Below are 24,795 nucleotides of genomic sequence, written 5' to 3' on the forward strand. Positions count from 1 at the left end.
AGTTCACTCCACTATCTTTTAACCATGCTGAACAGCAGTTAGGCAATGCGTTCGTACACGTTGCTTTGTAAATGAGTGGCTGATAAATGAATATTTGCTGCCACTACGTGGTGTAATTGCGAATAACACACAGCACTGACGGGAACGGTTCCAGCACGACCTGGTTTCAGATTATTCAAATAGGTAGCAGGGGCCGGAGCCATAGTCATCAAATAGGAAAATGAGGAATAAAATGCACAGTAGATTTTTTAACGTGTACAGGAACGAAGCGTGAAAACAGGCCACGAGACGGAACTTTATGAGGAATTGGCTGCTGAACCTTTTTCACTTCATACGGACCACGTCTGTTTTTTTCGATGACGGTGCGCACATGAAAGTCTCTGTGTAAAAATTATTACCAGCTGAGCTAACTAAATGTAAACTAAAAGTCGGACAAAGTAAAAACAGAATAGTTTAGAGAAGCATTTATAACATATATTTTCTGTAAGGAGGAATATATAATGCATGTACATATTTTCTGTTCGTATTCATGAAAGTGCAAGCCATTGTAACAGTAGTGTTTGTTTCCTGAATGGGCAGTAGGAATTTTACATACCCTACACTATAAACCCAGGGGAATATTTAAGAAAAGTGGCGGTGCACTGGGTGCAGCGCCACATTTTTTGCGCCCTTTACCCCCGACACCCAACGCCACCATGTGTGCACTGTATTTAAAATACAGCGCACCGTGGCACAGGGTAGGGGGCACTACTCCTGCAGAGTACATAGGGACTCATTGTAAATAATGGAAGCCCCCCTTTAAAAGTGCTGTACAAAATGACGCAAGGAAATCTTAGATATCCTTGCGCCATTTTTTTGGCCCGCCTAACAGGGGAACACCCCCTTTGCATACATTATGCCTGGCACAGGCATAATGTAGCGCAAAGGATTACAAAGTGGTGCAATGCATGCATTGGCGCTAGATTTTTGGCCTTGTTGGGCCCCATTAGCATTAAAAAATGACGCTAATGTGGGGCAAGGTGCCACTAGGGGCTTCTAAATATGCCCCCCCAGAGTCTTCTAGGCACCACAGCGTATTTAGGGCTTGACCTGGTGCTTGTGGTAAGTGCTGAAATAAAAACAGCTGATCTTAAAGTCTTCCACCTCGGTTCAAACTTCCCACATCACCCATTGCTAGCCAAGGCAATGTGTTGGTGACTGTGTGGTAAAATGGTCATTCGCTGCCTTGCATCTTTGCTGAGAATGCAAACAGGAGTAAGAATTGTAATGTAGCTTTTTTAGATTGCTATTTATTTGTCCTTTTTTGCAGGTACTTTAACTAATTCTGGCCCACCCAAAAAGCGTCATAAAGGATGGTCCCCCGAATCGCCAACAGCAGTCGATGCTAACAATGTTCTCAACACAAACAACAGAAACAAACCTGGTAAGTGTTTTATCAGATGCTTGAGTTGAGTAGGTCTATTACTGTCAGATCCATGCCAGAATCCAGGTAGCCACAAACATTAATTTACATTAGGAAAAGACATATTTGTCAAGGTTTTGTGTCGCCCTTGTGCCACGTAAGGGGACACAAGGGTGACGCAAAGCATAAATGAGATTTATCGAGCCACCTTGTGTGGCCCTGTGTAGCTTGATAAATGTAGAATAATGCCAGGCAGTGCATTTTGCTGCCTTATGCTCCTCTGCGGAAGTGAGGCGTGCTATGGGTGGAGTGTGGGTGTTCCCACAGATCCCCCCATGGATTCTGGCACATTCCCAGATTTACCAACATTGGTAGACTTGGAAATGTGTCCCCACCAAAGGCGCAACAAGGAGAAATATCTTGTTTTGTCCTTGTTGTTTCCTCTTTGTAAGTGTGCTGCATCTTGCACATGTGCCTGTGTTGGTGCTAGGCAGCCAAAAGGACAGGACTGTGCTGCATATTGGTAAATACTGCACATTCCTGCCCTTTCACACAGCGCAGCAAGGTGGCTTGCTGCATTCTGTTGCATGAACTTTTGATAGCTATGGCCCTTGGAATTTGGGTTCACTCCTGTAGAATTTCAGATGAGCATTTTACAACACTCCTCTGATTCTTCCATTTAATTTAATTCTTCGCTTGGAAGACCCTGCAATTGACCATTAGTCACAATTTTCCCAACACTTTATGAAGCAGTTAAAAGGATGAAATGAGATTCATTAAAAGTCCTTTAGCCACTCTTGACTGATAAAAATACTTAATCTGGGTCTTTAAGGTAAGCATTTTATAGTACACTTATTACCGCCCACATCACAAGCGAAAAAGGCCTTGGTTGGCAACCACCAAAGGTTGAAGCTGAATTCAAAACTCTGTTTCTTCTCCCCCATTCACATTACTTTGTCTGAACTGAATATGAGTGAGTTAGTCCACTTGCACTGGCACTGAAAATCTCTCATATTCTTAACTTTCAAGTAGAGGTCTCATCCACAGAGTTTGCTCACAAAGAAGGATATTGTAAGAAACTGGGTTATTAGTTAAGAGGGATAAGTACCCACCTCAAGTAATAACTGCAGTGCTTGTCTGAGTGCACCACGGAAGACACTAAATAAACCTGAGCTCAACCCCTGAGTAGCTGTGGCACAGAGCAGACAGGTTTAACTTAGAGGCAATATGTAAATTATTTATGCAGTATGTAGGAAGTTGGCTCTGTATGTGCTATTTCAAAGTAAGGAATAGCATGCACAGAGTCCAAGGGTTCCCCTTAGAGGTAAAATAGTGGTAAAAAGAGATAATACTAATGCTCTATTTTGTGGTAGTGTGGTCGAGCAGTAGGCTTATCCAAGGAGTAGTGTTAAGCATTTGTTGTACATACACATAGACAATAAATGAGATACACACACTCAGAGACAAATCCAGCCAATAGGTTTTGTTATAGAAAAATATCTTTTCTTAGTTTATTTTAAGAACCACAGGTTCAAATTTAACATGTAATATCTTGTTTGAAAGGTATTGCAGGTAAGTACTTTAGGAACTTCAAATCATCAAAATTGCATGTATACTTTTCAAGTTATTCACAAATAGCTGTTTTAAAAGTGGACACTTAGTGCAATTTTCACAGTTCCTAGGGGAGGTAAGTATTTGTTAGGTTAACCAGGTAAGTAAGACACTTACAGGGCTTAGTTCTTGGTCCAAGGTAGCCCACCGTTGGGGGTTCAGAGCAACCCCAAAGTCACCACACCAGCAGCTCAGGGCCGGTCAGGTGCAGAGTTCAAAGTGGTGCCCAAAACACATAGGCTAGAATGGAGAGAAGGGGGTGCCCCGGTTCCGGTCTGCTTGCAGGTAAGTACCCGCGTCTTCGGAGGGCAGACCAGGGGGGTTTTGTAGGGCACCGGGGGGGACACAAGTCCACACAGAAATTTCACCCTCAGCGGCGCGGGGGCGGCCGGGTGCAGTGTAGAAACAAGCGTCGGGTTCGCAATGTTAGTCTATGAGAGATCTCGGGATCTCTTCAGCGCTGCAGGCAGGCAAGGGGGGGATTCCTCGGGGAAACCTCCACTTGGGCAAGGGAGAGGGACTCCTGGGGGTCACTTCTCCAGTGATAGTCCGGTCCTTCAGGTCCTGGGGGCTGCGGGTGCAGGGTCTCTCCCAGGCGTCGGGACTTTAGGTTCAAAGAGTCGCGGTCAGGGGAAGCCTCGGGATTCCCTCTGCAGGCGGCGCTGTGGGGGCTCAGGGGGGACAGGTTTTGGTACTCACAGTATCAGAGTAGTCCTGGGGTCCCTCCTGAGGTGTTGGATCGCCACCAGCCGCGTCGGGGTCGCCGGGTGCAGTGTTGCAAGTCTCACGCTTCTTGCGGGGAGCTTGCAGGGTTCTTTAAAGCTGCTGGAAACAAAGTTGCAGCTTTTCTTGGAGCAGGTCCGCTGTCCTCGGGAGTTTCTTGTCTTTTCGAAGCAGGGGCAGTCCTCAGAGGATGTCGAGGTCGCTGGTCCCTTCGGAAGGCGTCGCTGGAGCAGGATCTTTGGAAGGCAGGAGACAGGCCGGTGAGTTTCTGGAGCCAAGGCAGTTGTCGTCTTCTGGTCTTCCGCTGCAGGGGTTTTCAGCTGGGCAGTCCTTCTTCTTGTAGTTGCAGGAATCTAATTTTCTAGGGTTCAGGGTAGCCCTTAAATACTAAATTTAAGGGCGTGTTTAGGTCTGGGGGGTTAGTAGCCAATGGCTACTAGCCCTGAGGGTGGGTACACCCTCTTTGTGCCTCCTCCCAAGGGGAGGGGGTCACAATCCTAACCCTATTGGGGGAATCCTCCATCTGCAAGATGGAGGATTTCTAAAAGTTAGAGTCACTTCAGCTCAGGACACCTTAGGGGCTGTCCTGACTGGTCAGTGACTCCTCCTTGTTTTTCTCATTATCTTCTCCGGCCTTGCCGCCAAAAGTGGGGCCTGGCCGGAGGGGGCGGGCAACTCCACTAGCTGGAGTGTCCTGCTGGGTTGGCACAAAGGAGGTGAGCCTTTGAGGCTCACCGCCAGGTGTGACAATTCCTGCCTGGGGGAGGTGTTAGCATCTCCACCCAGTGCAGGCTTTGTTACTGGCCTCAGAGTGACAAAGGCACTCTCCCCATGGGGCCAGCAACATGTCTCGGTTTGTGGCAGGCTGCTAAAACTAGTCAGCCTACACAGATAGTCGGTTAAGTTTCAGGGGGCACCTCTAAGGTGCCCTCTGTGGTGTATTTTACAATAAAATGTACACTGGCATCAGTGTGCATTTATTGTGCTGAGAAGTTTGATACCAAACTTCCCAGTTTTCAGTGTAGCCATTATGGTGCTGTGGAGTTCGTGCTTGACAAACTCCCAGACCATATACTCTTATGGCTACCCTGCACTTACAATGTCTAAGGTTTTGTTTAGACACTGTAGGGGTACCATGCTCATGCACTGGTGCCCTCACCTATGGTATAGTGCACCCTGCCTTAGGGCTGTAAGGCCTGCTAGAGGGGTGTCTTACCTATACTGCATAGGCAGTGAGAGGCTGGCATGGCACCCTGAGGGGAGTGCCATGTCGACTTACTCGTTTTGTCCTCACTAGCACACACAAGCTGGCAAGCAGGGTGTCTGTGCTGAGTGAGAGGTCTCCAGGGTGGCATAAGACATGCTGCAGCCCTTAGAGACCTTCCTTGGCATCAGGGCCCTTGGTACTAGAAGTACCAGTTACAAGGGACTTATCTGAATGCCAGGGTGTGCCAATTGTGGATACAATGGTACATTTTAGGTGAAGGAACACTGGTGCTGGGGCCTGGTTAGCAGGGTCCCAGCACACTTCTCAGTCAAGTCAGCATCAGTATCAGGCAAAAAGTGGGGGGTAACTGCAACAGGGAGCCATTTCTTTACACAAGCCCCCCCCAGCCCACAGGCCAGGAGACTCAGCCAACGCTGGAAGAGTCTTCCTAGTCTGTCAGGCGAGGAAGAGTAGAGGAAATGGCTGGTTTGTTGCAGGGCCTACTCTGCCTTACATCCTCCTGTTCAGGTCATTCCCTCTGGGGAACTGACCCACTTCCACAGTGATAGGACCTAGTCTGAACTGCCTCTTGTCTGTGCTTTTTATGTCTTCACCCATTCTCTCTATTTTGAGGTCAGAGGTATCCACCTCTGCTAATCTTATCTTAGCCAGGGTCACCCCTAGCTTACCCAAAGAGGTTACCCAGAGCTGGAGTAACCCCACCATGACCAACAGGGTCAGGGGGCCTAACTTGTTATTTGGCATGGGGTCAGACCACCATGCCAAGGATAGTGCAGCCATAAAGGCTAACACCCAGCAGAGGCCACTGACAGCTGTCAGTGCCCAGAACCACACCTTTAGCTCTTCACCTAAAAGGGAAGGGGCTAAGTTACAGGCTTCTTTGGGTTCAGGTTGCCTGTCTGCTGTATTAGAGTGGGGGGTTACCACATCTTGTAGTAAACACCCTTCTTCCACTCTTTCTTCTGTTAGCTGAGGAGCCACCCACTCAGGTTTAACAGTTGCCTGACTAGCCAGGACTTCTTGTGGGTCAGGTTGGACTTTATCAGGGCCATTTTTGGAGTTCTCCCCTACTGGAGCAGAATCTCCTTGGCTTGCTGTAACCTTGGCTAAAGGTTGTCCACCCTTCCTACTCTGTTTTCTTTTCTTCTTCTTCTGGGGTCTGCTTGCATTTACTGCAGAGGCAGGACTTCCAGAATCCTTGGGAGAGGACTGGCACTGGACCAGTTCCTCTCTTGGGCTCTGACTAACCTCGGGGTAGTCATTTCCAAGGAGACAATCAAGGGGGAGGTCTGTACTGACTACTACCCTTCTCCAGCTAAGAGTGCCACCCACTTCTATGGGCACTAAAGCCACAGGCCTCTTAGTGACCCTGTCTAGGCTAACTCTTACCCTGGCAGTCTCACCTGGGATGTACTGGTTTGAGAGCACCAGCCTGTCATGCACAATAGTGTGACTGGCACAAGTGTCTCTCAGGGCAGTGGTTGGGATTCCATTCACCAGTAGGTGGTGGAAGTGTCTACTTCCCTCTGGAATCTCCAACTCACCTGTTGGGCCCTGTTTCCAGTTGAAGGCTATGAAGACCTCCTCATCTGAGGAGTCATCTCCCATGGCTACACTGGTTACCCCTGGAATCTTGTTCTGGGGTTTGTTTTTGGGACAAGAAGTGTCCTTGGTGTGGTGCCCAGACTGTTTACAGTTGTGGCACCATGCCTTAGTGGCATCCCAGTTCTTACCCTGGTACCCACCTTTGTTTTGGGTTGTGTCTTGGGGCCCACCCACCTGTTCTGGTTTTTGGGGGCCTACAGAGGACTCTTTTTCTTTGTTTCTAGTGTCACCCACTTTCTCCTGGGGAGTTTTTGTAACCCCTTTCTTTTGGTCACCCCCAGTGGAAGTTTTGGTTACCCTAGTCTTGACCCAGTGGTCTGCCTTCTTTCCCAATTCTTGGGGAGAAATTGGACCTAGGTCTACCAGATACTGATGCAACTTTTCATTGAAGCAGTTACTTAAAATGTGTTCTTTCATAAACAAATTATAAAGCCCAACATAGTCACACACTTCATTTCCAGTTAACCAACCATCTAGTGTTTTTACTGAGTAGTCTACAAAATCAACCCAGGTCTGGCTCGAGGATTTTTGAGCCCCCCTGAATCTAATTCTATACTCCTCAGTGGAGAATCCAAAGCCCTCAATCAGGGTACCCTTCATGAGGTCATAAGATTCTGCATCTTGTCCAGAGAGTGTGAGGAGTCTATCCCTACACTTTCCAGTGAACATTTCCCAAAGGAGAGCACCCCAGTGAGATCTGTTTACTTTTCTGGTTACACAAGCCCTCTCAAAAGCTGTGAACCATTTGGTGATGTCATCACCATCTTCATATTTTGTTACAATCCCTTTGGGGATTTTTAGGATGTCAGGAGAATCTCTGACCCTATTTAAGTTGCTGCCACCATTGATGGGACCTAGGCCAATCTCTTTTCTTTCCCTTTCTATGGCTAGGAGCTGCTTTTCCAAAGCCAATCTTTTGGCCATCCTGGCTAACTGGATGTCCTCTTCACTGGGGTTATCCTCAGTGATTTCAGAGGTGTTGGTCTCTCCTGTGAGGGAACCAGCATCTCTGACTATTATTTTTGGAGTCAGGGTTTGAGGGACCCTGTTCTCCCTAGATAGGACTGGTAGGGGGGAATTGTCCTCCAAGTCACTATCCTCTTCCTCTGAGTTGCTACCCTCAGAGGGGTTGGCCTTTTCAAACTCTGCCAAAAGCTCCTGGAGCTGTATTTTGGTAGGTTTGGGGCCCATTGTTATTTTCTTTATTTTACAGAGTGACCTTAGCTCCCTCATCTTAAGATGGAGGTAAGGTGTGGTGTCGAGTTCCACCACAGTCACATCTGTGCTAGACATTTTGCTTCTAAAAGTTGGAATACTTTTTAAGAATCTACAACTGGTTCTAGAATCTAATTCAAACTTTTACAAACTTTTAAACTCTAAAAGAAATACTAAACAGGATCTAACACAAGGCCCTAGCAGGTCTTTTAAGAATTTAGAAAACTTTTCAAATTGCAAAAATCAATTTCTAATGACAATTTTGGAATTTGTCGTGTGATCAGGTATTGGCTGAGTAGTCCAGCAAATGCAAAGTCTTGTACCCCACCGCTGATCCACCAATGTAGGAAGTTGGCTCTGTATGTGCTATTTCAAAGTAAGGAATAGCATGCACAGAGTCCAAGGGTTCCCCTTAGAGGTAAAATAGTGGTAAAAAGAGATAATACTAATGCTCTATTTTGTGGTAGTGTGGTCGAGCAGTAGGCTTATCCAAGGAGTAGTGTTAAGCATTTGTTGTACATACACATAGACAATAAATGAGATACACACACTCAGAGACAAATCCAGCCAATAGGTTTTGTTATAGAAAAATATCTTTTCTTAGTTTATTTTAAGAACCACAGGTTCAAATTTAACATGTAATATCTTGTTTGAAAGGTATTGCAGGTAAGTACTTTAGGAACTTCAAATCATCAAAATTGCATGTATACTTTTCAAGTTATTCACAAATAGCTGTTTTAAAAGTGGACACTTAGTGCAATTTTCACAGTTCCTAGGGGAGGTAAGTATTTGTTAGGTTAACCAGGTAAGTAAGACACTTACAGGACTTAGTTCTTGGTCCAAGGTAGCCCACCGTTGGGGGTTCAGAGCAACCCCAAAGTCACCACACCAGCAGCTCAGGGCCGGTCAGGTGCAGAGTTCAAAGTGGTGCCCAAAACACATGGGCTAGAATGGAGAGAAGGGGGTGCCCCGGTTCCGGTCTGCTTGCAGGTAAGTACCCGCGTCTTCGGAGGGCAGACCAGGGGGGTTTTGTAGGGCACCGGGGGGGACACAAGTCCACACAGAAATTTCACCCTCAGCGGCGCGGGGGCGGCCGGGTGCAGTGTAGAAACAAGCGTCGGGTTCGCAATGTTAGTCTATGAGAGATCTCGGGATCTCTTCAGCGCTGCAGGCAGGCAAGGGGGGGATTCCTCGGGGAAACCTCCACTTGGGCAAGGGAGAGGGACTCCTGGGGGTCACTTCTCCAGTGAAAGTCCGGTCCTTCAGGTCCTGGGGGCTGCGGGTGCAGGGTCTCTCCCAGGCGTCGGGACTTTAGGTTCAAAGAGTCGCGGTCAGGGGAAGCCTCGGGATTCCCTCTGCAGGCGGCGCTGTGGGGGCTCAGGGGGGACAGGTTTTGGTACTCACAGTATCAGAGTAGTCCTGGGGTCCCTCCTGAGGTGTTGGATCGCCACCAGCCGCGTCGGGGTCGCCGGGTGCAGTGTTGCAAGTCTCACGCTTCTTGCGGGGAGCTTGCAGGGTTCTTTAAAGCTGCTGGAAACAAAGTTGCAGCTTTTCTTGGAGCAGGTCCGCTGTCCTCGGGAGTTTCTTGTCTTTTCGAAGCAGGGGCAGTCCTCAGAGGATGTCGAGGTCGCTGGTCCCTTCGGAAGGCGTCGCTGGAGCAGGATCTTTGGAAGGCAGGAGACAGGCCGGTGAGTTTCTGGAGCCAAGGCAGTTGTCGTCTTCTGGTCTTCCGCTGCAGGGGTTTTCAGCTGGGCAGTCCTTCTTCTTGTAGTTGCAGGAATCTAATTTTCTAGGGTTCAGGGTAGCCCTTAAATACTAAATTTAAGGGCGTGTTTAGGTCTGGGGGGTTAGTAGCCAATGGCTACTAGCCCTGAGGGTGGGTACACCCTCTTTGTGCCTCCTCCCAAGGGGAGGGGGTCACAATCCTAACCCTATTGGGGGAATCCTCCATCTGCAAGATGGAGGATTTCTAAAAGTTAGAGTCACTTCAGCTCAGGACACCTTAGGGGCTGTCCTGACTGGTCAGTGACTCCTCCTTGTTTTTCTCATTATCTTCTCCGGCCTTGCCGCCAAAAGTGGGGCCTGGCCGGAGGGGGCGGGCAACTCCACTAGCTGGAGTGTCCTGCTGGGTTGGCACAAAGGAGGTGAGCCTTTGAGGCTCACCGCCAGGTGTGACAATTCCTGCCTGGGGGAGGTGTTAGCATCTCCACCCAGTGCAGGCTTTGTTACTGGCCTCAGAGTGACAAAGGCACTCTCCCCATGGGGCCAGCAACATGTCTCGGTTTGTGGCAGGCTGCTAAAACTAGTCAGCCTACACAGATAGTCGGTTAAGTTTCAGGGGGCACCTCTAAGGTGCCCTCTGTGGTGTATTTTACAATAAAATGTACACTGGCATCAGTGTGCATTTATTGTGCTGAGAAGTTTGATACCAAACTTCCCAGTTTTCAGTGTAGCCATTATGGTGCTGTGGAGTTCGTGCTTGACAAACTCCCAGACCATATACTCTTATGGCTACCCTGCACTTACAATGTCTAAGGTTTTGTTTAGACACTGTAGGGGTACCATGCTCATGCACTGGTACCCTCACCTATGGTATAGTGCACCCTGCCTTAGGGCTGTAAGGCCTGCTAGAGGGGTGTCTTACCTATACTGCATAGGCAGTGAGAGGCTGGCATGGCACCCTGAGGGGAGTGCCATGTCGACTTACTCGTTTTGTCCTCACTAGCACACACAAGCTGGCAAGCAGGGTGTCTGTGCTGAGTGAGAGGTCTCCAGGGTGGCATAAGACATGCTGCAGCCCTTAGAGACCTTCCTTGGCATCAGGGCCCTTGGTACTAGAAGTACCAGTTACAAGGGACTTATCTGAATGCCAGGGTGTGCCAATTGTGGATACAATGGTACATTTTAGGTGAAGGAACACTGGTGCTGGGGCCTGGTTAGCAGGGTCCCAGCACACTTCTCAGTCAAGTCAGCATCAGTATCAGGCAAAAAGTGGGGGGTAACTGCAACAGGGAGCCATTTCTTTACACAGTACTAAAACAGTAATACACCTGAAATGGAAAACAATAAAATCCCAAAAACAAATTAGAGAAGTAGAGTAAAATGTAATAAACAAAATGATAACCAAACTAACAAAAATCCAATAAAGGAACCAGAGATGTGAGTTTTCAAAGTTTGAAATAGAACTAGCGCCAAGATGCACAATAATAGTCAGTGGTCACAGTAGAACAGGACCTAGGCAACATTCGATGCTAGATTGAATGAGAATTGAATACACTAACAATGTTTGTCCTGATCAAAGATGTTCGCTTCTTACTTTAGTCCTTTAAGTCCCAATCCACCACAGAAGTACCCTTCTAGAGCCCCCAGGACCTCACTGGATCACTTAGAGACTCACAGGTGTTGCAGAGACCACAGCACCTGTCAACTTGCCACTGGTCAGTTGGGCAGTTGCAGGAAAAGGTATTTTTGACCCTTGTAGTCCACTTCTGTGTCCTGGGTTCAAGAGAGAGAGCAGGTCCAGTCTTCTTGGCTATTTTCAAGTCTCAGATAGCAAGTGCACTCCTCTTCAGATTTCCGACAGTTCCCAGAGTGTGCTGAAGCAGGTGCCTGGAGATGCCACATTTATGCCTGGCACAAACTTGTGGGTGGGAACGACTCCTGGAGACCCCCAACCAGTGAGGTAAAGGTCCGGGGGCTAACCCTACCCACGTTGGATATTTTCAAGCTAGCAGAAGTCTTCAGCCACACTAAACCTGGGCTCTGTGGACTGGGCATGTGCATAGGGAGTGTACTATGGTACTCCCAGTGTCCTCCCACATCCAACACTAAAATCCAGTTTTAGGCAGTCTATGTACCTGTAACAAACTCAGGGACAGAAGTTTGGTAAAATCAATGCTGAGTTCTTAGCAACCGGACAGTGTATACAAAGAAAGAACCCCATTTTCAAAAAAGTGCCACAGTGCAGCAAGTCACTTTGCTGTGCTGCACTGCATTACTTGGAAAGGACAATAATGCGTTGTATTTAAGGAATACAGTGCATTCCTGTCCTTTCCTCTTGCACTGGCTCACTATGGGCTGCCTAGGGCCAATGCAGGCACCTTTGCATCATGGTGCAAGGGTGTCTGTGTTGCATGCAGGATTGTTTTTGTACAAGAAGGGGCACCTTCCTGCACAAAAACAATCCTGGGAGGCCTTTTCCTCTTTCTGTGTTTGCTGCAGATGGCAGCACACATAGAACGAGGAACAAGTGAGGAGAAATAAAGCTATTGCACCTCACCTGGGGAGGCGTAAGGTTTTGGCGCATCCTCAGGTTTACCTGGGGTTGGTAAATCAGGGGATGTGTCAAAATCCATGGGTGTTACATGGGAACGCCCACTGCAACTCCCATAGAACACTTCCCTACTACAAAGCAAGACAACGCAGCGAGTTGCACTGCCTTGCCTTACTCAGTATGTATGAGGCCATTCAAAGCATCACAAAGTGGCTTTGTGTGGCCTCATAGATATGGTTTCAAGGAATACACTACCGTTGTGTCACACAAAATGATGCAACAGCAGCTCAAGGGGTTCATAAATATGCCCCACTGTGCTTTGGCATTCCGTTTAGCTCCTTTGAAGTGTGCCCTAAATGTGATATATGAAACCCCAGCAGACCTGTTAAGATGGATGTGACATTTAGGCAGGATTTGGCACTCTAATCTCAAGGAGGATGCTCACAGCTGGATCCCAGTGCTCACTCTCAACCATTTCTTTGGCAGCTCTCACTCCCACAGGCGATTGCTGCCTGGCTGACTATGAGGACAAAAGGGGAGACAGAACCAGGTGCGAGCTACCTCTGCTTAGGACAGGACGGGCCCTTTTTTATGTGCTCCAGCGGTCTAGGCACAGCCCGCAGACCATCCTGTCAAGGGGACGACAACAACTCTCCATGCCCACGTCCGGGAAGTAGTTCACACCTCACTACAGGGTAGCCACAACGCTGCCAGGTGACAGTTGAATACTTACAGAAGGGCCTTCCAGGTTAAGTTTCCTAAAGTACCTTATTTTTACAAATTTGAAATTAGCATCATAAAGTGTTATAAAGGAGCTCAAGGTTTCCGTATGGAACCTTGCTATAGTGAAAATAGCTTGTATACTTTCACTGTAAGGACATGAGAAGTATTAAATTCTACATGTCCTACTTTTAAATACTGTGCACTCTACCCTATGGGCATTAAGCCTAACTTATTATTACTTAAAAGAAAGGCTTAAGCCTTTCAAAAGGGTTTATTTTTGACAAGTTGAGGTGGAAGTTTAAAACTGCACAACCAGAGACATGCTTTACTCTGTCACTGTATTGGTTGGCAGAAATGATGCTCCCTCATGTTCCCCCACTTCCTCCACTGGTGACATTTAACTTACCATCCCTGGGTACACTTTGGTACCATATACTAGGAATTTAGAGGTAAGTTAAATCTGGAAATGAATTTACTAATTTTACTGTGTTGAAAGGAGGAGCACAGCACATGCACTTTACTACTGGTTAGCACAAGTAAAGCCTGCACGGGCTCTATAGCCAGCAACAGTAGGGTTTAGCAAAAAAGCAAAAACATTGGAGTGACTCTACAAAAAGTGCACATTTCTAACAAATATAAATGCAAATATTTTGAGACTTTGCCAACATTTGTTTTTATTTGAGCTAAATATGTGATGTTAAATCTGTTTTGCCAGTGTTTTTGCCTATGAATATGAAAAGAGGCATCTTTTGAATTACTCTATGTCAATTTTAGAGAGTATTGGAACACCTTATGTGCAACATTCATCTTATGCTCAAGACATCACAGGATCAACTTACACACAACCTTCATCTCTTGGAGCATCTCTCCCATCACCAGTGGTTGCCTCTGGAGAGCCTGTTTCAGTACCTGACAATCTTCTTCAAAAATGCATGTGCAAGCCAGTCATATTTAAAGGTAAATTTGCTTAAAACTAGAAGTTAAGTGTTTTCTATTTTAAAGAATTGACATGTGACATACACTAGCACTGTATGGTGTTTGCCCTCTATTAGACACTGCATTATTAAATGTAAACATGTTTAATTTCTGTGTTCTGTTTATGCGTTTTTTATCTGCATTTATACGCTCAGTGTGTTTACATATATATTTTAGAAAATTGTCACACAGTTGTAGGCAATACCTATAGCAAAGAAGGTTCAGCGAATGCACAGAGTGACGAGATACATGTTTTGGATCACTTCTTAAGCATGGTGGGATTTGGAATATGTTCTAAATATCCTAGGAGAGATTTGGTACCTGATCTCATAACCTATTTATTCAATATGAATCCGTTATAGATTCTCCAATTTTGCAAACTCACGGCAGCTTCATGGCAAGACATAGAAACAGCACCTTGCAGCATAAACATAATCTGAGAGTGACTTGTGATTTATCACCCTTTTCAAGACTGTTTTTTTTTAAGTGCAACCACAAATGAGACAGTGATTCAGGACTGCAGTTATCTCCTAGTTTCAGTTTGACATTATGGGCATGTGTTACAATTGTAAACATTTTAATTCATTTTGTATGGTTTTTGAACATTTGCCAAGGCACAGGCATGTCAAACAATCAAATTAGTTTTTTTTCAAAAATGCAATCATGATTGTTTATTAGGGAACTGTCATAGCTGCTGTAATCATTGCTTTCCATTGAATCATGATTAGCTAACCCGGGGGAGCTATGGAAAGTTAGTATTTAGGGCTTGCTGGAAAGTGGTAAAGATATATTTGGAATGGAACATCATACTGCTCAAAGAGAATGTTTTTCTCATCCATATCCTTTGACCAGAGGCATGATGGCTACAAGGCACATCACTATCCTCCAGAAAGCAAGTCATGTTATGTAATCTCCATATTTCGAGTAGTGAGCCAGGACACCCAGACAAGATCAAGTCCACAGTGAAGAACATCCTCCTCCACAAACTGGTTGTAACAGAAAAAAGGTGTTCGGTGGCATGAGAAAACAGATTGACTTTTTTGGGAAAAAGGGAATTCAGTAGAAAGGCATTTTCAGTGAAGTGTGTGAGTGTGATTGAGGTTGGGGTAGGGAGAGTTATTGAGACAGGAAGAGAATTCGGAAAATGCTTAATCATTTTGAAAGGATATTACCATTACATTATTAAGTATACTAAATTTAATTTACTATGTTAAATGCCCTTTTCACTAATTTCACTTGTCACCTTAAAGGCAGAAATCTCTGCAGAAATACTGATGTGTAAATAACACAATTTAAGTGTTTCTTCAGTATCTACCCCTGTAATAATTAGCTGTAGAGAAAAAAAGGTGGCAAAAGAATACATTTGTTCAAAAAAGCTTTTTCACAGGAAAGAGATTGAAACTGAGCAACCTTAGTAGCTTAATTGTTAAATGTAATTGTAGGTATGTAAGAAAATATTGGGGGATTGTCTGCTTTATAGTGTGATAAAAACAGTTCATCAAAATTCATTAAAACAATGTAGAAAATGGCAATGAGCCTGAAAGCATGCCTTGATGGTAGTACAAATGTATATTTCAATGTCTTTGGTGTTAATATGATGATGTCACAGGATGGTTGTGCCTGAAGGCATAGATGAGCTCAGGAACACAGTAGTTCAATCTGGTTAATTATCTATGTTTGTCTGTGTGTTGTAGTCATGATGACTGAGGACTAATGTTCTTGTAATGCGAATATATATAATTGTAAGAATGTCTTATATAGTTGTTGCCATGTGCGTCCTAATTTTGTCTTACTGTTTCTTCTCTCAAATTGGTTTGGCTTTTTTGTTTTTTGTCAACAAATTGTTTTTCTGTCATATTATCAGCTGGTGTATTTGTCCTCTATTCCTGTGGTCCAATCTACATAGAGAGAGTGTGGAATGTGATTGCTAGTCTGTGTGCCAAAATTCATAAAAACAATTGTCCTTGACTGCATGAGGAAACAAGCATTGGCAAACCAATAGGTCTAGCTTATACAAGAGCTATTAGCTTGGCAATGTGTTTTGCCATGTTGTACACCTCTGTGGTTGTTGTTCAGCATGGCTAAAGGTTAGTGGCATGGAGTGTCATAGAGTGGAGTGAGGGTAGTGTTGTAGAGTGGATTTGTTGCAGTAGAGTGTCAAAGAGTGAAGTAAAGGGAGTAGAGTGTTGTACAGTTGAGTAGCAGGGAGTAGAGTTCAGTGGTGCTATGGCAGAGTGATTGTTGCTGAGTGCAGTGTCAGAGTGGAGTGCTGTAGAGTGGAGTGGGGTATAAACAGGGTGGAGTGAGTTGAAGTGGATTGAGGTAGAGTGGAGTGGATTGGGTGGATTGGAATGGGTCGACTATATGAGGTGGATTGGACTTGAAATGGGGTCAGGTTGATTAGATCGGGATGGATTGGAGTAGGGTGAATTGTATGAGGGTGGATTAGATTTGATTGGGGTGGGTAGACTGAATTTTAGTGATAGGACTAGGGTGGAGTGGTTTGTGGTGGGGTTGATTAGATTGGGGTGGTATGATTTGGAGTGGGGTGAACTGGAGTGGGTGGATTAGATTGGACTGGAGTGGGGTGGACTGGATTTAACTCGAGTGGGGTGGATTGGAGTGGAGTGGCTGGGACTGGAATAATTGGATTTGAGACGGGTGGATTGGACTAGGATGGGGTGGTTACGACTAGAGTGACATGGATTGGACTAGAGTGGGGTGGATTGGAGTGGAATGGATTAGACTGGAGTGGACTGGATGGATTGGATTGCAGTGGGGATTTACTGAACTTAGGTGTGGTGGATTGGACTGGGGTAGAGTGGGGTGGAATGGAATGGAATGGAGTGCAGTGGACTGGAGTGTGGTAGATTGGAGTGGGGTGGACTGGTTTGGAGTGGAGTGGGATGGATTACACTGAGGTGGGGTGGATTAGATTGGAGTGGGGTTGATTGGAGTGGTGTAAAATGCAATGGGTTGGACTGGAATGCAATAAACTGGATTGGAGTGGGGTGGGTTGGAGTGGAGTGGATTGAACCACTGGGGTGGATTGGATAGAAGTGAGGTGGATTGGATTGAGTGGGGTGGATTGGATTGAGATGGACTGCATTGGAGTAGATTGTATTGGGGTGGGCTAGATTGTATAGGGGTGGGGTTGATTGAAGTGAGGTGGATTAGAGTAGTATGTATTTTTGGAGTGGAGTGGATTGGAATGGAATGGGTTGGAGTGAGGTGGAATGGAGTGGTGTCGATGGGATTGGAGTGGAGTGGACTAGATTTTAGTGGACTGGATTTGAGTGGGGTGGATTGGGCTGGTGTGATGTGAATTGGATTGGAGTGGAATGGACTTTTTGGAGTGGGGTTGATTTTTGGAGAGGGATGGATCGGAGTGGGCTGGATTGGAGTGGGGTGAATTTGAGTGGGTTTGGATTGTATTGGAGTGCGGTGGATTAAGTTGGACTGGATTGGATTAGAGTGAGGTGGATTAAGGTCAACTTGATTGGAGTAGGGTGCAGTGGGTGGATTTGAGTAAGATGGATGAGTTGTGGTGAATTGGATTGGATTGGAATGGGGTGGAATGGATTTGAGTGGGTGGATTGAGTGGGATTAGATTGGAGTGGGTTGGATTAGACTGGAGTGGGGTGGATTGGATTGGAGTGGGGTTAATTGGGATGGAGTGGGGTAGATTGGACTGGACTGTGCTGGGTTGGTGTGGAGTGGACTGGAGTGGGTGGATTGTGGTGGATTGGAGTGGGCTGAAATGGGATTGAGTGGGGTGTATTGGATTAGGGTGAGAAGGATTGGATTGGAGTTGGAAGAATTGGAGTGGGGCAGATTAGTGTGGAGTGGATTCTTTAGATTGCAGTGGGGCAGATAGGAGTTGGGTAGATTGTTTTGGATTGGAGTGGGGCAAATTGTTTTGGATTAGAGTGGGGCAGATGGTTTGGGCTGGAGTGGGGCAGATTGTTTTGGATTGGAGTGAGTGTAGGAAGTTGGCTCTGTATGTGCTATTTCAAAGTAAGGTATAGCATGCACAGAGTCCAAGGGTTCCCCTTAGAGGTAAGATAGTGGCAAAAAGAGATAATACTAATGCTCTATTTTGTGGTAGTGTGGTCGAGCAGTAGGCTTATCAAAGGAGTAGTGTTAAGCATTTGTTGTACATACACACAGGCAATAAATGAGGAACACACACTCAGAGACAAATCCAGCCAATAGGTTTTGTTATAGAAAAATATCTTTTCTTAGTTTATTTTAAGAACCACAGGTTCAAATTCTACATGAAAGGTATTGCAGGTAAGTACTTTAGGAACTTTGAATCATTACATTAGCATGTATACTTTTTACATAAAACACAAATAGCTGTTTTAAAAGTGGACACTGCAATTTTCACAGTTCCTGGGGGAGGTAAAGTATTGTTAGTTTTAACAGGTAAGTAAGTCACTTACAGGTTTCAGTTTTTGGTCCAAGGGAGCCCACCGTTGGGGGTTCAGAGCAACCCCAAAGTTACCACACCAGCAGCTCAGGGCCAGTCAGGTGCAGAGGTCAAAGAGGTGCCCAAAACACATAGGCTTCAATGGAGAGAAGGGGGTGCCCCGGTTCCAGTCTGCCAGCAGGTAAGTACCCGCGCCTTCGGAGGGCAGACCAGGGGGGTTTTGTAGGGCACCGGGGGACACACGAGTCAGCACAAAAAGTACACCCTCAGCAGCGCGGGGGCGGCCAGGTGCAGTGTGGGAACACGCGTCGGGTTTCCAATAGTTTCCTATGGGAGACCAAGGGGTCTCTTCAGCGATGCAGGCAGGCAAGGGGGGGGCTCCTCGGGGTAGCCACCACCTGGGCAAGGGAGAGGGCCTCCTGGGGGTCACTCCTGCACAGGAGTTCCGTTCCTTCAGGTGCTGGGGGCTGCGGGTGCAGGGTCTTTTCCAGCCGTCGGGAAATAGAGTTCAGGCAGTCGCGGTCAGGGGGAGCCTCAGGATTCCCTCTGCAGGCGTCGCTGTGGGGGCTCAGGAGGGACAACTTTGGTTACTCACAGTCTTGGAGTCGCCGGAGGGTCCTCCCTGAAGTGCTGGTTCTCCACCAGTCGAGTCGGGGTCGCCGGGTGCAGTGTTGCAAGTCTCACGCTTCTTGCGGGGAGTTGCAGGGGTCTTTGAATCTGCTCCTTGAAACAAAGTTGCAGTTCTTTTGGAGCAGTGCCGCTGTCCTCGGGAGTTTCTTGTCTTTCGTGAAGCAGGGCAGTCCTCAGAGGATTCAGAGGTCGCTGGTCCCTTGGAAAGCGTCGCTGGAGCAGGTTTCTTTGGAAGGCAGGAGACAGGCCGGTAAGTCTGGGGCCAAAGCAGTTGGTGTCTTCTGTTCTTCCTCTGCAGGGGTTTTTCAGCTCAGCAGTCCTCTTCTTCTTGTAGTTTCAGGAATCTGAAGTTTTAGGTTCAGGGAAGCCCTTAAATACTAAATTTAAGGGCGTGTTTAGGTCTGGGGGGTCAGTAGCCAATGGCTACTAGCCCTGAGGGTGAGTACACCCTCTTTGTGCCTCCTCCCAAGGGGAGGGGTTCACATCCCTAATCCTATTGGGGGAATCCTCCATCTGCAAGATGGAGGATTTCTAAAAGTTAGAGTCACTTCAGCTCAGGACACCTTAGGGGCGGTCCTGACTGGCCAGTGACTCCTCCTTGTTGTTCTCATTATTTTCTCCGGCCTTGCTGCCAAAAGCGGAGGCCATGGCCGGAGGGGGCGGGCAACTCCACTAGCTGGAGTGTCCTGCGGTGCTGGAACAAAGGGGTGAGCCTTTGAGGCTCACCGCCAGGTGTTACAGCTCCTGCCTGGGGGAGGTGTTAGCATCTCCACCCAGTGCAGGCTTTGTTACTGGCCTCAGAGTGACAAAGGCACTCTCCCCATGGGGCCAGCAACATGTCTCTAGTGTGGCAGGCTGCTGGAACCAGTCAGCCTACACAGATAGTTGGATACGGTTTCAGGGGGCACCTCTAAGGTGCCCTCTGGGGTGTGTTTCACAATAAAATGTACACTGGCATCAGTGTGCATTTATTGTGCTGAGAAGTTTGATACCAAACTTCCCAGTTTTCAGTGTAGCCATTATGGTGCTGTGGAGTTCGTGTTTGACAGACTCCCAGACCATATACTCTTATGGCTACCCTGCACTTACAATGTCTAAGGTTTGGCTTAGACACTGTAGGGGCACAGTGCTCATGCACTGGTGCCCTCACCTATGGTATAGTGCACCCTGCCTTAGGGCTGTAAGGCCTGCTAGAGGGGTGTCTTACCTATACTGCATAGGCAGTGATAGGCTGGCATGGCACCCTGAGGGGACTGCCATGTCGACTTACTCATTTTGTTCTCACTAGCACACACAAGCTGGCAAGCAGTGTGTCTGTGCTGAGTGAGGGGTCTCCAGGGTGGCATAAGACATGCTGCAGCCCTTAGAGACCTTCCATGGCATCAGGGCCCTAGGTACCAGAGGTACCAGTTACAAGGGACTTACCTGGATGCCAGGGTGTGCCAATTGTGGATACAAAAGTACAGGTTAGGGAAAGAACACTGGTGCTGGGGCCTGGTTAGCAGGCCTCAGCACACTTTCAATTCAAAACATAGCATCAGCAAAGGCAAAAAGTCTGGGGGTAACTGTAAGGAAATGCCTCCTTGGCATGGTTGCCCCCTGACTTTTTGCCTTTGCTGATGCTATGTTTACAATTGAAAGTGTGCTGAGGCCTGCTAACCAGGCCCCAGCACCAGTGTTCTTTCCCTAACCTGTACTTTTGTATCCACAATTGGCAGACCCTGGCATCCAGATAAGTCCCTTGTAACTGGTACTTCTAGTACCAAGGGCCCTGATGCCAAGGAAGGTCTCTAAGGGCTGCAGCATGTCTTATGCCACCCTGGAGACCTCTCACTCAGCACAGACACACTGCTTGCCAGCTTGTGTGTGCTAGTGAGGACAAAACGAGTAAGTCGACATGGCACTCCCCTCAGGGTGCCATGCCAGCCTCTCACTGCCTATGCAGTATAGGTAAGACACCCCTCTAGCAGGCCTTACAGCCCTAAGGCAGGGTGCACTATACCATAGGTGAGGGTACCAGTGCATGAGCATGGTACCCCTACAGTGTCTAAACAAAACCTTAGACATTGTAAGTGCAGGGTAGCCATAAGAGTATATGGTCTGGGAGTCTGTCAAACACGAACTCCACAGCACCATAATGGCTACACTGAAAACTGGGAAGTTTGGTATCAAACTTCTCAGCACAATAAATGCACACTGATGCCAGTGTACATTTTATTGTAAAATACACCACAGAGGGCACCTTAGAGGTGCCCCCTGAAACTTAACCGACTGTCTGTGTAGGCTGACTAGTTCCAGCAGCCTGCCACACCAGAGACATGTTGCTGGCCCCATGGGGAGAGTGCCTTTGTCACTCTGAGGCCAGTAACAAAGCCTGCACTGGGTGGAGATGCGAACACCTCCCCCAGGCAGGAGCTGTGACACCTGGCGGTGAGCCTCAAAGGCTCACCCCTTTGTCACAGCCCAGCAGGGCACTCCAGCTTAGTGGAGTTGCCCGCCCCCTCCGGCCACGGCCCCCACTTTTGGCGGCAAGGCTGGAGGGAACAAAGAAAGCAACAAGGAGGAGTCACTGGCCAGTCAGGACAGCCCCTAAGGTGTCCTGAGCTGAAGTGACTCTAACTTTTAGAAATCCTCCATCTTGCAGATGGAGGATCCCCCCAATAGGGTTAGGATTGTGACCCCCTCCCCTTGGGAGGAGGCACAAAGAGGGTGTACCCACCCTCAGGGCTAGTAGCCATTGGCTACTAACCCCCCAGACCTAAACACGCCCTTAAATTTAGTATTTAAGGGCTGCCCTGAACCCTAGAAAATGAGATTCCTGCAACTACAAGAAGAAGGACTGCCTAGCTGAAAACCCCTGCAGAGGAAGACCAGAAGACGACAACTGCCTTGGCTCCAGAAACTCACCGGCCTGTCTCCTGCCTTCCAAAGATCCTGCTCCAGCGACGCCTTCCAAAGGGACCAGCGACCTCGACATCCTCTGAGGACTGCCCCTGCTTCGAAAAGACAAGAAACTCCCGAGGACAGCGGACCTGCTCCAAGAAAAGCTGCAACTTTGTTTCCAGCAGCTTTAAAGAACCCTGCAAGCTCCCCGCAAGAAGCGTGAGACTTGCAACACTGCACCCGGCGACCCCGACTCGGCTGGTGGCGATCCAACACCTCAGGAGGGACCCCAGGACTACTCTAAGACTGTGAGTACAAAAACCTGTCCCCCCTGAGCCCCCCACAGCGCCGCCTGCAGAGGGAATCCCGAGGCTTCCCCTGACCGCAACTCTTTGAATCCTAAGTCCCGACACCTGGGAGAGACCCTGCACCCGCAGCCCCCAGGACCTGAAGGACCGGACTTTCACTGGAGGAGTGACCCCCAGGAGTCCCTCTCCCTTGATCAAGTGGAGGTTTCCCCGAGGAACCCCCCCCCTTGCCTGCCTGCAGCGCTGAAGAGATCCCTAGATCTCCCCTTGACTTCCATTACAAACCCGACGCTTGTTTCTACACTGCACCCGGCCGCCCCCGCGCTGCTGAGGGTGAAATTTCTGTGTGGGCTTGTGTCCCCCCCGGTGCCCTACAAAACCCCCCTGGTCTGCCCTCCGAAGACGCGGGTACTTACCTGCAAGCAGACCGGAACCGGGGCACCCCCTTCTCTCCATTCTAGCCTATGTGTTTTGGGCACCACTTTGAACTCTGCACCTGACCGGCCCTGAGCTGCTGGTGTGGTGACTTTGGGGTTGCTCTGAACCCCCAACGGTGGGCTACCTTGGACCAAGAACTAAGCCCTGTAAGTGTCTTACTTACCTGGTTAACCTAACAAATACTTACCTCCCCTAGGAACTGTGAAAATTGCACTAAGTGTCCACTTTTAAAACAGCTATTTGTGAATAACTTGAAAAGTATACATGCAATTTTGATGATTTGAAGTTCCTAAAGTACTTACCTGCAATACCTTTCGAATGAGATATTACATGTAGAATTTGAACCTGTGGTTCTTAAAATAAACTAAGAAAATATATTTTTCTATATAAAAACCTATTGGCTGGATTTGTCTCTGAGTGTGTGTACCTCATTTATTGTCTATGTGTATGTACAACAAATGCTTAACACTACTCCTTGGATAAGCCTACTGCTCGACCACACTACCACAAAATAGAGCATTAGTATTATCTATTTTTACCACTATTTTACCTCTAAGGGGAACCCTTGGACTCTGTGCATGCTATTCCTTACTTTGAAGTAGCACATACAGAGCCAACTTCCTACATTGGTGGATCAGCGGTGGGGTACAAGACTTTGCATTTGCTGGACTACTCAGCCAATACCTGATCACACGACAAATTCCAAAATTGTCATTAGAAATTCATTTTTGCAATTTGAAATTTTTCTAAATTCTTAAAAGTCCTGCTAGGGCCTTGTGTGTTAAGTCCCTGTTGAGCATTGTCTTTTAGAGTTTAAAAGTTTGTTAAAAGTTTGAAATTAGATTCTAGAAACAGTTTTAGATTCTTTAAAAAGACTTCCAACTCTTAGCAAAATAATGTCTGATACAGAGATGAATGTGGTGGAACTCGACACCACACCTTACCTCCATCTTAAGATGAGGGAGCTAAGGTCTCTCTGTAATACAAAAAAATAACCATTGGCTCCAGACCTACCAAAATTCAGCTCCAGGAGCTGTTGGCAGAGTTTGAAAAAGCCAACCCCTCTGATGATGACCTCACAGAGGAAGAAATTAGTGACTTGGAGGCCAATGTCCCTCCTCCAGTCCTAAATAGGGAGAACAGGACCCCTCAAGTCCTGTCTCCAACTGTGTTAGTCAGAAATAGTGAGTCCCTCACAGGAGGGTCCCACATTTCTGAAATCACTGAGGATGCTCTCAGTGAAGATGACCTCCTGTTAGCCAGGATGGCCAAAAGATTGGCTTTAGAGAGACAGCTCCTAGCCATAGAAAGGGAAAGACAAGAGATGGGCCTAGGACCCATCAATGGTGGCAGCAATATAAATAGGGTCAGAGATTCTCCTGACATGTTAAAAATCCCCAAAGGGATTGTGACAAAATTTGAAGATGGTGATGACATCACCAAGTGGTTCACAGCTTTTGAGAGGGCTTGTGTAACCAGAAAAGTGAACAGATCTCACTGGGGTGCTCTCCTTTGGGAAATGTTCACTGGAAAGTGTAGGGATAGACTCCTCACACTCTCTGGAAAAGATGCAGAATCTTATGACCTCATGAAGGGTACCCTGATTGAGGGCTTTGGATTCTCCACTGAGGAGTACAGGATTAGGTTCAGGGGGGCTCAAAAATCCTCGAGCCAGACCTGGGTTGACTTTGTTGACTACTCAGTGAAAACACTAGATGGTTGGATTCAAGGCAGTGGTGTAAGTAATTATGATGGGCTGTACAATTTATTTGTGAAAGAACACCTGTTAAGTAATTGTTTCAATGATAAACTGCATCAGCATCTGGTAGACCTAGGACCAATTTCTCCCCAAGAATTGGGAAAGAAGGCGGACCATTGGGTCAAGACAAGGGTGTCCAAGACTTCAACAGGGGGTGACCAAAAGAAAGGGGTCACAAAGACTCCCCAGGGGAAGGGTGATGAGACAACCAAAACTAAAAATAGTAAAGAGTCTTCTACAGGCCCCCAAAAACCTGCACAGGAGGGTGGGCCCAGAGCCTCTTCACAAAACAATGGGTACAAGGGTAAAAACTTTGATCCCAAAAAGGCCTGGTGTCATAGCTGTAAACAGCATGGACACCAAACTGGAGACAAGGCCTGTCCCAAGAAAGGTTCCACTCCAAACTCCCATCCAGGTACACTGGTATGGCTAGTCTCCAAGTGGGATCAACAGTGTGCCCAGAGCAAATCAGGGTCCACACTGAAGCTACTCTAGTTTCTGAGGGTGGGGTGGATTTAGCCACACTAGCTGTCTGGCCGCCTAACATGCAAAAATACAGACAGCAACTCTTAATTAATGGGACTAGAATA

The 24,795-nt window shown here is 47.2% G+C and overlaps 1 protein-coding gene across 4 annotated transcripts in view; it reads left to right on the forward strand.

Annotated features, from left to right (window-relative positions):
- Positions 1-24,795, forward strand: part of GREB1 (growth regulating estrogen receptor binding 1) — a 932,876-nt gene that overhangs the window by 271,145 nt on the left and 636,936 nt on the right. For all 4 annotated transcript variants that reach the window (XM_069235945.1, XM_069235948.1, XM_069235946.1 and 1 more), the window contains exons 8-9: positions 1,310-1,423; positions 13,555-13,737. In XM_069235945.1, coding sequence (XP_069092046.1) covers positions 1,310-1,423; positions 13,555-13,737 — 297 coding nt within the window. The remainder of the gene's footprint in view (positions 1-1,309; positions 1,424-13,554; positions 13,738-24,795) is intronic.

Source organism: Pleurodeles waltl, chromosome 5 (genome assembly GCF_031143425.1).
Source record: "Pleurodeles waltl isolate 20211129_DDA chromosome 5, aPleWal1.hap1.20221129, whole genome shotgun sequence".
Taxonomy (NCBI): domain Eukaryota; kingdom Metazoa; phylum Chordata; class Amphibia; order Caudata; family Salamandridae; genus Pleurodeles; species Pleurodeles waltl.